This window comes from Cololabis saira, chromosome 3 (assembly GCF_033807715.1).
Source record: "Cololabis saira isolate AMF1-May2022 chromosome 3, fColSai1.1, whole genome shotgun sequence".
NCBI lineage: Eukaryota > Metazoa > Chordata > Actinopteri > Beloniformes > Belonidae > Cololabis > Cololabis saira.
In genome coordinates this window covers 41,231,116-41,243,131 of record NC_084589.1, presented here as the reverse complement: position 1 = coordinate 41,243,131, position 12,016 = coordinate 41,231,116, and the positions used below count along the sequence as shown (strand labels likewise).

At 36.2% G+C, this 12,016-nt stretch overlaps 1 protein-coding gene across 2 annotated transcripts; it reads left to right on the top strand.

Moving 5' to 3' along the window:
- The first annotated feature begins 2,463 nt into the window (after window positions 1-2,463).
- Window positions 2,464-10,904, top strand: LOC133441165 (secretory phospholipase A2 receptor-like). Of its 2 annotated transcripts, none has more exons than XM_061718565.1 (6): window positions 2,464-2,603; window positions 3,290-3,337; window positions 5,298-5,666; window positions 8,359-8,712; window positions 8,849-8,976; window positions 9,767-10,904. In XM_061718565.1, exons 2-6 carry the CDS (start codon window positions 3,304-3,306, stop codon window positions 9,851-9,853), a joined length of 972 nt encoding a protein of 323 aa, XP_061574549.1. In that variant the 5' UTR covers window positions 2,464-2,603; window positions 3,290-3,303; the 3' UTR covers window positions 9,854-10,904. The 2 variants fall into 2 exon arrangements, with proteins under 2 accessions (XP_061574549.1, XP_061574548.1); XM_061718564.1 differs by having other exon boundaries at window positions 8,359-8,718.
- Window positions 10,905-12,016: the final 1,112 nt, after the last annotated feature.

Genomic DNA, 12,016 nt, shown 5'->3' with positions numbered 1-12,016 from the left:
TCTAACTTTCTGAGACAGTCCTGTATACTTGCTTCTTCCAACCCGAGGCAACAGTGTTCTGCTGAAGTCCATCCCTGCTCTCCCTGGGTCATAGACAGGGGCTAACCCCAGACGGGTCACCAGTCCACTGCAGGGTGACGTGTAAATGACCAGCCATGCAAACTCACAGTCATTCATACGGGCAACTTTTAATCACCACATAGCCAAATCTGCACATTTTTGAAGTGCACACTTTAAACCTACAACACACGGATATGTGTAAGAAATAGAGGGCTTAAAAAGACTTATTCAAACAAAAAAATTAAATAAAACAAGCACCTGGACAAAAACCATGCAAACACAGGGAGAACATGCAAACTCCACATAGAAAAGACTAAGCTTGGATTCAAACTAGGACTTTTCTAACTTGTGGAAAGGTTCACGTTATATTTGGAAGCTGCAGGTAGTCCAGCAGTCTTGCAGCTCTCTGGCACGGTCTAAACTCTTGTTTTACAATGACATCAAGTACAGTTTTTGTTGGAAAAATCTTTTTCTTACTTACTTAGTACTGTCCTTGAGAAGACGCTTTTATCCAAAGCGACTTACATCTGAGAGAACAACACAAGCAAGAAATCACTTAAAAGTGGGAAAAGCATGAAGTCCTCGTCAGATTGCTGAGAGTCCATGGACACAGGTGCTGCCATGCTAGTGCTAGAGTTTTTATTTTTTAATTTTTTATTTTTTGTTCCCTTCCCGCCCAGAGAGCGAGTGGTTTAATTCAATGATTTTGTTACAAGGAATAGACGGGTAGTTTAACATCAGGTGTCAGCTTCCCCCTGACTACTGAAGTTAAAATACACGTAGCGCCACCCTGTCTGGTGAAAAGAAGCGGCCTGTTCCTAATAAAGTTTGCATTTGTTTTTACATGCATAAATAGATTTGCATAAAAACTATTCAGTACAGGCTTACTTTCACATTTAAGAAGGACCGAAGGATAAGAAATACAGACAAAATACTATAGACTGAGGATGATCTTTAATTATTTCTTTATTTTTTTAACAATGGCAAAAATTATGCTTTAATATTTAAATCACAAGATATATTTATAGACAGCATTTAAGTTGTTTGCTTCATCTGACGAGCTGGTGTGCTGTAAAGAAGTAAAAATAAAAACCTAAAAAAATGCAAATACATCCCTCTGCAATTATTATAGTGTGAATGTATATTATTTTTCCCCAAACTATTTGATAATATTATCCATCTTGGGCAAATATTGCACCACTGAATATAGGACATAAACAAAGTTAGAGCACTAAAATATTTTTAAAGAAATTTCCCAAAAATAAGGGATGAAGGAAGGATATTAAAAGACTAATAAACAAATGAACACTATGAACAGTCGTCATGACATTAAAATGTTTGATTTTGCTTATTTAAAAGACAGCAGCCGAGTATTTAAGTCTATTAGTTTTACATCTTGACGAGAATGACTACGATGCTGCTAGATGACGGACCATCCCCCCTTTCCATCCCTTATGTCATTTCATCAATGAATGTGGTTTTACTGCTATTTCAACATTTAGAGTCATCACCAGAAAAATAACTTATTTGACAATTTTCAACTGTTTCAAGTAAATTTTCACTTTAAATAAGTAGGAAAATCTGCCAGTGGGACAAGATTTATCTTCTTATTACAAGCAAAAAAATCTTGTTCCACTGGCAGATTTTTCTACTTATTTTAAGTGAAAATCTAAAGTTGAAACAGGTGAAAATTGTTGTTTTTTCCTGTGATTCCAAAAACACAAGATGAGATGTTGATTTCCTGTGATGAGTCTTGTTTTAAATGTAATGAGATTTTTTTTTACTAAAAAGAGACATTTTAACTAGAAATAAGACAAATATTCTTGTTAAGATTTTGAGTTTTTGCAGTGATCCATGTTACTTATCCTGTGAAGGACAGAGTCATATTGATAAGTTCATAAAACTGTTTTTTATTTTTGTGTTTTGATGTATTTGATGTAAGCCCAGTGGATATTTAAAGCTTACAGAAGGCTGCATTTAACTGCTGCTATGTCATTCCTGCAGTATTTCTGCAGGTGTTTTGGTCAGTGCTATTATTTGTAATATATTATATTATTTGAAGTCAGCAGAAATTATCTGTCCCGATATGATAAAATCCACCATCCTCCCTGATTTTTTTTTACAACTCAAGTACTGCATATATCAAGACATAAAACGTGCCAAACAACAATAAAATCACATATGAGATACTTTGTTTGGTACCATCTTCAGCCAAATCTAATTGTTCTACCCATTTAAGGAAAAGATCTGATCACCTGAACCCAGTATTCGACTCCCTGGAAGATGTGCTTTGCATGTGTCTCGAACAGACATGCAAACTTGTTTATGTTTTTTACATATCAAGGAAGAAAAATTTGCACGGATACGTAAATGTGGCAAACACTTCACCAGGTGAACCCTTTGTGAATCAGCTATTTGGTCTCAGATTCCCCTGAAGTTAGTCACCAGCAGCTCAGCCTTGTGAGCGACACAGTTAACAACGGCAGAGTCTGCAGAGAAAAGACATCCTTTACAGAGATTCAATAAGAGGCATCAAATATTAGGTAAGTACCTTGTATACACCATTTAAACTTTTTTTTAAAAAAAAGTTTAAATGGTCGACAATTTATCTTCTATTTGGGTTTTGAAGGGAACTGTTTTACCTGCACCTCCACTGTTCAGGTTAATCTGCTAAACCTTATTAAATACAATTAGGAATTGTGCTGCAAACAAAAACTTGAACGGGAATAAAAACCTAACACAGTATGCTGTTTTGTAAATCCTTACAGAACTATTTAAAAGTCTCAAACCCCCAGTGTTGTTGTCTTCACAGCTTTAATGACATCCAGATAGCTTGTTTTGTCTCTTAAAGATGCAAACAGCAAATACAGGAACCTGGCTCTACAACTCAATACTAATTAATAACGTTTATATTGCACAGTCCCCTTAAACATAATTAAATCTGTGTGGATATGAGGGAGGTCACTTTTCATAATGACTTTGGCATTTCACTCTGAACATTGTGTGGTTTTACTTAGAGATGAACCGATGTGGGTTTTTATACGGCCAAAGCTAAATATTGACATAAATAAAAGGCCATTAATCAGCCATCTAATTAATCAGTAACTATCTTTTCTGTTTGTAGTCTGAAAAAGATGTTGATATAACACTAACTACTTATTTTATACAGTACTGTGGAATATATATTACTATATATAAGAGTGTCTCCTCTGTGTCCTGGTTTTTGCAGAGCTCTTAACAGCCATGGGAAGGATCCTAAATGTAATTGTTCTCACAGGTTAGTGTTACACAAAATACGTCTCAGCTGTAATTTTCTCCTTTTTGTGCTCTCCTAAATTTCTCTTCAGACTTATAAAACTTGTCACAGCACCTTACCTATTTACCGTATTTTCTGGACTATAAGCCGCTACTTTTTTCATAGGTTTTGAACCATGCAGCTTATACAAAGGTGCAGCTATTCTGTGGATTTTTCTTCCACCACTAGGGGGAGCTCTAACCGGAATTAGAATAAAAACTAAGACAAAATAAATGCAAAGAAGAATACGCTACTTCTTCTTTAGCAGATAGAAGTAGGTAGAAGCAGATTTCAAACAGATAAATAGATAAATAAATACTGGTTATTTTTTCTTGGTTCTGTCCAGTTTTAATCAGCAAAGTTGCTGCCGTGTTAAAAGACACTGTTAGGAAAGGATCTATTTAGGTACAAACATGTACATCATTTACAGTTCAAAATGGTTCTGTACATGTAGTAAATATCTAATCTAACAACATAAATATCTGCTGCTTGCATATCTTTTTTTTTTAAATAGAGCGGATGCAGCTTATATACAGGTGCGGCTTGTATATCTTTTTTTTATTGTTTTTTTAAAAATAGAGCGGATGCGGCTTATATACAGGTGCGGCTTATAGTCCAGAAAATACGGTATATATCTTGTGTTTTTAGAAACAATAGAAAGTGTCCTTTCTATTGTATTTATACCGGACTGCTTTGACAACAAAATGTCCCCTTGGGGATGAATAAAGTCATCCATCTATCTATCTATTAGACTTGTAGTCAAGACCACCTAAACCGAGACCAAGACACTACCAAGACCAGAGAGTATCAAGACCAAGTCAAGACCGAGACCGAAAAGAAACGTACCGTATTTTCCGCACTATAAAGCCTTTAATTTTCTCAAAAACCGGCAGTGCGCCTTATAATGCAGTGCGCCTTATATATGATCATTACGGTAATTTCTGTTACTATAGTCGGGGATTGTGGGTAATGTAGTTGGTGTCGCCAAAGTAACAGCGCTAAAAACGTCAGGAATCGTCACAGACGTTCAAGACGACAGCAGCAACGCTGACTCGCATAATGGCGACTTTGACGAGACGGAGCAAAGCTGGTTTTTATTTTGTTAATAAAGTTTGACATACGGTACTTTTCTTCTTGTTTTGTTTTTTTTTGCATTTGCTGTAGGATTTTGTAGCATTTCCTGTAGCGCAGCTCCATCAGGTAGATACGTAACTCAACCCCAGCCACTATAGTACGGTATTTTACCAGATATTTAGTGGGCCTTATAATGCGGTGCGCCTTATAGTGCGGAAAATACGGTAGTTATTTAATAATCTTGCGTGAGTTGTAGAACATCAGCACCATCCTGGTTCAGCTAGTTTCCATATGAGGTTGTTTTCAACTGCAGCACAATAACACAGAGAAGTGGATGATGATGTTGAACTCACTATACATGTAAATGTTTTCATCAATCAGCTGAGATCAGATACGTGTGGCGGCGACTGCACTACCGCTATTTCTACACTATTGGAGGATTGACTCCAGTGAGTTTTTGGGTTGACTTGACTACTAACTAGTCCCAAAGTCATCTAACAAAATAACCAGCTCAGAAAAGTCTAATGAATTGTAAATGTTCCTGATTTAAATTGCACTTAATTTGGAGATGAAACGTGAATTTTAAATATTAAAGATACACACAATTATCGACTTGAACTTGCATTATTTAACATTATAGTAGCCAGATTACACTGAAAAACTGGTAATCACAAGATCTATCTATCTATCTATCTATCTATCTATCTATCTATCTATCTATCTATCTATCTATCTATCTATCTATCTAAAGCCCGTCACCCTCTCATGCTGTGAAGTTTGCCACCCACTCTTTTATTTCATGTTGTTATTTGTACATGAAGTCATACTTAAAACTGGATCTTTGAGACTGTGTAATAACCTCCCGCAGGACTGTGCCATCTGCCTTTCTGTGCCCTCCAATACGTCTTATACCCATATAACAAAACCTGGAATGAGGCGCAGACCTACTGCAGAGAGCACTGTGTTGACTTGGGCTCGTTCAAGTTCCTGGACGATATGAAGCACATACTTGACGTTTTAAAGGACCATTACCTTGATGCTGCGTGGTTTGGGCTCATGAAAGGGGACACCATGAACTGGCACTGGTCTATCGGGGGCAGATATTTCTACAAGGACGGAGAGAAAGATTATGTGACCCCTAGTGACCAGGATCTAGATTATTACTGTAGAGTTTCAGAAGGTTCCACAGTGCACGGACACCCTTGTGATTCAGCCCACTACTCAATCTGCTACAATGGTGAGTGGCCAATATTAACATTTACAGTTTTTCTCAATCACTTTGGTACATTTTTCCAATCATTCTTGCAATTTGCAGAAGATCAAGTGCATTTCTCAAAACAGTTTGAACAAATAGCAAAACACTGTGGATCACCTGCAAAAGCCAGTCTCTTGCTCAAAATCCTTAGTCCATCCCTCAAAAGCAAGTTTTTGTGTCAATATACTTGTCAGTGCCATCAGAATGTTTAATCATTGTGTCATTGTGTACAGATAAGACAGTCAAATTCATTAGTCATGTTGGCAATTGAAGGCACTTTGAAGGGACATGTTGATGTAAAATGTGGTTTAGGTGTGATGACAAGTGTTGTACATTTGACCTCATATAATGTATATGTGTAAGATTGATTGGAAAAGACAAGATTCACATTTACAGAATGACTTCTTCATTGGCAAACATTGACATTGCAGTCCTATGTGGGAAATAGAAATGTAAACCAAAACAAATTTGAGGAAGACACAATGGCATTGTATAGAGCATCGGTGGAATAGGCTACTGTAATTTTGTATGGGGCATTACTGTATTGACATGTAAATACAGTAAACTCCATGTAATTCAGCACATACTGTTAGATTACACACCTGTTCTCTCTGCGGAAAGTTTGAATAATTGAGGACACAGTTGTTCTGCCAACATTTGGCTGCACCCTTCTCCCCGCTTCAGCCATAGTCAGCCCATGATTCAAAACATGGTCTACAAGTGTTGCTCTGATTTCATCAGGAACACGCATGTGTCCGCCTCTTCTGCCTCTTCCTCTTCCTACTCCTCCACCACGCAGCCTCACCCCTCTTCCTCTCCTTCTTCTTGGCTGTTGTCCTTCCATTGTCAGACATTGTAACTTTCTATTGTGCTCTGGTTACCTATATACTCCCCAGTAGATTGTTCATGAGATGCTCCCTTGAGCTCATTCAGAAAACTGTCGATCATTGGTTGATCAACTCTTTTCATTAGAGAAAGTCTAGATTCACCTGGGAGGAATTTACCAATTTAGATCATATTTACAGACAAATGTCTTATGGAAATGTATATATGCTTGACATGTTATGATGGCTTGGTAAATCATTTTGCATGTGAAGACTTATATGATGAACTATAGCCTAAATGTTTTGGGGAAAGAGACTATTTGATAGATTCCTATAACAAAGCATTTTGATTAGCATGACAAAAGCAATTGATAATGTACGAAAAAACTGAGAATTGTACACAATCATTTGCATGGATGGACAAAAGCATTTGCAATTTGTTCAATGCAATGAGAAACTGCCTTTTTCATCTGCACAAATGGCATGATGATGTGAAAACTGAACAAGAACTTTTGAGAATTTCAATTCTGATGTGAGAAATGTACCAAAGTGATTGAGAAAAACTGTAATACACACACCTGAACACTTTACTGTCAAATGGAATGCAAATATTTAGTGGAACCTCAGAAGGACAAATGCATGACCTTCCTCGCTGTCATGGAGATCCGGGGCGATATTGACCACATCCTCATCAGGGAGATATATATCTGGACCAGAACAGAAAGTTAAAAGAATAAAAGTTGTGGGTTGTATGGGGATACATGGTAACTATATAGAAAGTCAAATCCGGGGGTCGGCAACCCGCGGCTCTAGAGCCGCATGCGGCTCTTTAGCGCCGCCCTAGTGGCTCCTGGAGCTTTTTCAAAAATGTTTGACCTTTTTTTCCTTTTTTCCTTTTTTTCTTCTTTTTTTCTTTTTTCCTTTTTTTCTCTTTTCTCTTTTTTTCCTTTTTTCTCTTCTTTTTTTCTTCTTTTTTTTCCTTTTTTATTTTTTTCCTTTTGAAATTTTGACTTTTTTCTCAACATTTCGACTTTTTTCTTGACTTTTTTCTCGAGATTGTACTTCAACATTAATCTCGACATTTCCTTGACATTTCGACTTTTTTCACAAAATTTTTACTATTTCCTTGACATTTCGACTTTTTTTCAAGATTGTACTTCAACATTAATCTTGACATTTTGACTTTTTTCTCGAAATTTTGACTTTTTTCTTGCAATTTGACTTTTTTCTCAACATTTCGACTTTTTTCACGAAATTTTTACTATTTCCTTGACATTTCGACTTTTTTCTCAAGATTGTACTTCAACATTAATCTTGACATTTCGACTTTTTTCTTGAAATTTTGACTTTTTTCTCGCAATTTGACTTTTTTCTCAACATTTCGACTTTTTTCACAAAATTTTTACTATTTCCTCGACATTTCGACTTTTTCTCAAGATTGTACTTCAAAATTAATCTTGACATTTCGACTTTTTTCTCGACATTTCAACTTTTTTCTTGAAGTGCATAATGAAAATAAAATATCCCCCCAGTTCTAACTAATATAGAAAGACTTTTCATTTTTTGCGGCTCCAGACATATTTGTTTTTTGTGTTTTTGGTCCAATATGGCTCTTTCAACATTTTGGGTTGCTGACCTCTGGTCAAATCAAATCAAAATATATTTTTTAGATTTTTTCTGTTCTAAATGGTAAAAAAAACATAATGTGTTGTATAGACAAAAGACTTTATAGGACTATATTACGAGGAAGACTAAAGAGGGGATTTCTGGGTAGGAGGATATGCAGTTAGTTGGCAGCATAATTGTGTAAAACTGAACACAGAGCATTAACAGCATCTTCTTCTTTGTAGCATCAAAAATTGGTGACGATCGGTACGTTCTGCACACAGAGGAACTGTCTTGGAACGACGCTCTAGATTACTGCAGAAGCCACTCCTCCGACCTGACCAGTATAAGGAATATTGCTGAGCATAATGTTATCCAGAATAAAGCTGGAGGCAAAATCGTTTGGATCGGCTCCTTCAAGGATCCCTGGACTTGGTCGGACCAGAGTTCCTACTCGGTGAGAGACTGGGTAGATGGGAAAGCAGTTTTCAGTGAGGACGAAGAGAGCTGCGTGGCTGTGATCAAGAGTGCATCTGGTAGATGGGAACCTCGGGACTGTGCAGAAAAACATCGCTTCTTCTGTAACTGCACGGAAACAGGTTCAGGTTCCAGATTAAAAGCTGTATTTCCTAAATATACCACAAATATTCTGATGTTCTTACTGTGACAGAATTGTACCTGCAAAGAAAAAGCAAGTTTGATTGTGGCTGTGTTTGTGCACACATTTTTCTCTAGAGGAAACCACAGAGGAACCCACAGAGGAATTCACAGGAAATCAGAGTTTCATCATAGTGAGGATAAATGGACAAGACTCAACTTTGGATCTTAGTGACTCTGCAGTGCAAGACAGCATCTTGGAGCAGGTAAAGTGTTTTATTAATTATTAATATTCAAGGTAGCAAGAAATATGTGTAAAACCCCCAGTAAACGTACAATCCTAAATATGAAGAAAAAAAACACAATTCGGAATATGTAAAAAAAAACAAGAAAACAATAATTATAAAATAGAATAAAGAATAAAAAAATATACATTTTAATTACTCTTTTATTTATGTTTTTCTTTTAATTTTAATTAAATAAAATAAAAAATAGAGGGAATTTTAAGATAAAATTTCTTTCTTTTCTTTTTTTTATAGGACAGCAGAACTAAGTAGACGTAGCTTTTTCTTTTCTTTTTTCATTTTATTTGGCTTTGTTTATTTGAAAAATGCATCAATATCCCTCGAAAAGAATTTGTCTTGAAGTCACATATACTTTTACTTACTTGCACATATTACTTACTTACAGTTGTGATCCAAAAATGAACATTTGTCATCAAACTGACAGAAGTTGACTAAGAAAAATATGAACTATCATGGGTTTATATGGTGCAGAATGAAGAAAAAAAGAAGTAAAAATCACTGACTCTCATTTCTAAAACGTCATGCTGTGTCTCATGACACAAGCTGACAGGTTATGTGAGGATCGTAGGCGGCAGCGGGACTGTGAGGCAAAACCTGAGTAACTGACACGATTCAGCGTTTGTCCTCTCATCTTACGCCCGCATGTGGATTACAGAAACATGTATAAGCATCATATGCTTTTTGGAGATTAGTTGTATCAGTTAATATTTTGATCCACCTTCTCGGCTCTTTTTTCTCTGCTTTTTTCCAGATGAAGAAGGTTAATGGAGCTGGAGGATGGAAGTTACGATGGAAAAAGCAACCTGATGGAAACGTTTTTGTCAAGGAAACTCCCTGAGAAACTAATCTAAATTTGAGGGGTGTTAACCCATGAAGCTTCATTACAGCTTATAATAACTATAAGTAAAGTAGTAGGCTTCCATTAATCTCAGTAATTATTCTTACTTTTATTAGTTTATAAAGGCTACATGGGCTTGCACCAGAGTATATTTCAGAGATGTTTTTATTCTATGAACCAGGAAGTTCCCTCAGATCCTCTGGCTCTTCCTTTTTAGCTGTTTCCACAGAGTAGAACTAAAACATTTGGTGATGCTGCTTTTAGCCACTGTGCTCCAAAACTGTGGAACAGCCGGAGGACCTGACAGGAGCTGGAAATGTGGACATTTTTATAGACTAAAAACTCATCTCTTGTCCTTGATGTACCATCAAATTTTATAGTTTTATTCTCTTTCACATTTTTTTTATTGATGTATCTATTTCTTGTAATGTTTTATGTTTATTATATTTTATTGTTGTGGACTGATTATTTTTTAGCCTTAATTCTTGAACTTTTATCATTAATCATTTTTATTAATTATATTGTATGTCAGTGTGCATTGGTCTCCTAGTTTTTATTTTAGTTTTTATTATGCTTATTTTTCAGTCAAAATGTTAAGCACTTTGTATTTCATGTACCTGGATGAAAGGTGCTATACAAATAAAATTTGATTGATGATCGATTGATTGATACTTGCCTTTTATGATAACCTAATAGCAGATAAGCAACTAACAATGTGCACCACTTCTGACCAGATGGACAGACGTAGACCTGCTGTATTGATGAAGTGCCACTGACAATGTGATGCTAATGAGTTGAGACAGTCCACTACGTTTTGTAAAACCACTTTGTCCTAGTATAGGTTTCAAAGTCAAAGTTATCGGGGGCTGACACTTAAAGTTGCGATATTTCGCTCTCATCTGGTCAGAAGTTACAAAATAGACTTGTTTTTAATGGCATAGATGTGTTTGATTTTCATGAATGAACAATTAAAAATAAAAAAAAGTTACAAAATATTTTTTTTCATATTGTCTTTTTGTTTCTTTTACAACAAATTAAATGTTAATTTATTAGTCTAATAAAGTATAATAAAATATACCAACAAATATTTTTTAAGGACTTTGGACAAGGCAGGCACATCGGAACAATGATCTATAAGCTAAATCCAATATATGTCATTATTAACACTAGTTGTTTCAAGCTATTGGATATTGAGGCTGAACAAATAACCGGACTTGTCTTGGATGGGTTAAGTTAAAGGTGGTGATCCTTCATTCACACGGACAGACAGGTCAGACGGGCAATTATTATTCAAGTTGTAGTACTTTCTGCTAATACAACGATGTGATACACAAATCTTTTATCAGTGTTTGAATATTTTCCTTACCTTCATTTTTACCGGCATACCCCCAATAAAATGTTGCCACTTTTGTTTGTTTGGAATATTCAATATTTATTTTTTTCATGGTTTTTACCTTTTTGTATTTGAACAATCAAAATTAGCTAAATTATGTATTTTAAATAAAAAAAGGAAAATATTTGTCTACCCAGGGCAGCACGGTGGCTTGGTGGTTAGCACTGTTGCCTCACAGTAAGAAGGTTCCCGGTTCGACTCCCAGGCCCGGCGGGGTCTTTCTGTGTGGAGTACTCCGGCTTCCTCCCACAGTCCAAAAACATGCGTAGTAGGTTAATTAATGATTCTAAATTGCCCGTAGGTCTGAGTGTTAGTGTGTCTGGTTGTTTGTATAGGCCTATATGTGGCCCTGCGATGGACTGGTGACCTGTCCAGGGTGTAACCCCTGCCTCTCGACTGAAAAATAGCTGGGATAGGCTCCAGCAGACCCCCGTGACCCTGCAAAGGATGCAGCGGGTATAGATAATGGATGGATTTGTCTACCTTTCCTGAAATGGAAGAAAATCCAACTTCCTTTGGTCACACTACCTAGCAATACCACTTCTGGCCACACGAGGGCATGTATATCAAAGGAAAGTTCACAAGTCAACAAGGGAGAAAATTGAGTTATTATGACACATGCCACATATGACATCTCAGTTCATCTTCTATAGTTCTATAGTTCATCATCGACCGGGTTCCCAAATCACTTGTGGATTGGATGGTCAACAACCAAGATGAAAGAGTCCCCACTTAATTTGATAATTTATCTATTATTTTATTTATTCTCT

Coding starts and splice junctions, on each gene's coding strand:
- LOC133441165 (XM_061718564.1), top strand. CDS start 3,304: ATGGGAAGGATCCTAAATGTAATTGTTCTCACAG. Junction 5,667..8,358: donor CTACTCAATCTGCTACAATG/GTGAGTGGCCAA, acceptor TCTTCTTTGTAG/CATCAAAAATTGGTGACGAT. Junction 8,719..8,848: donor CTGCACGGAAACAGGTTCAG/GTTCCAGATTAA, acceptor ATTTTTCTCTAG/AGGAAACCACAGAGGAACCC.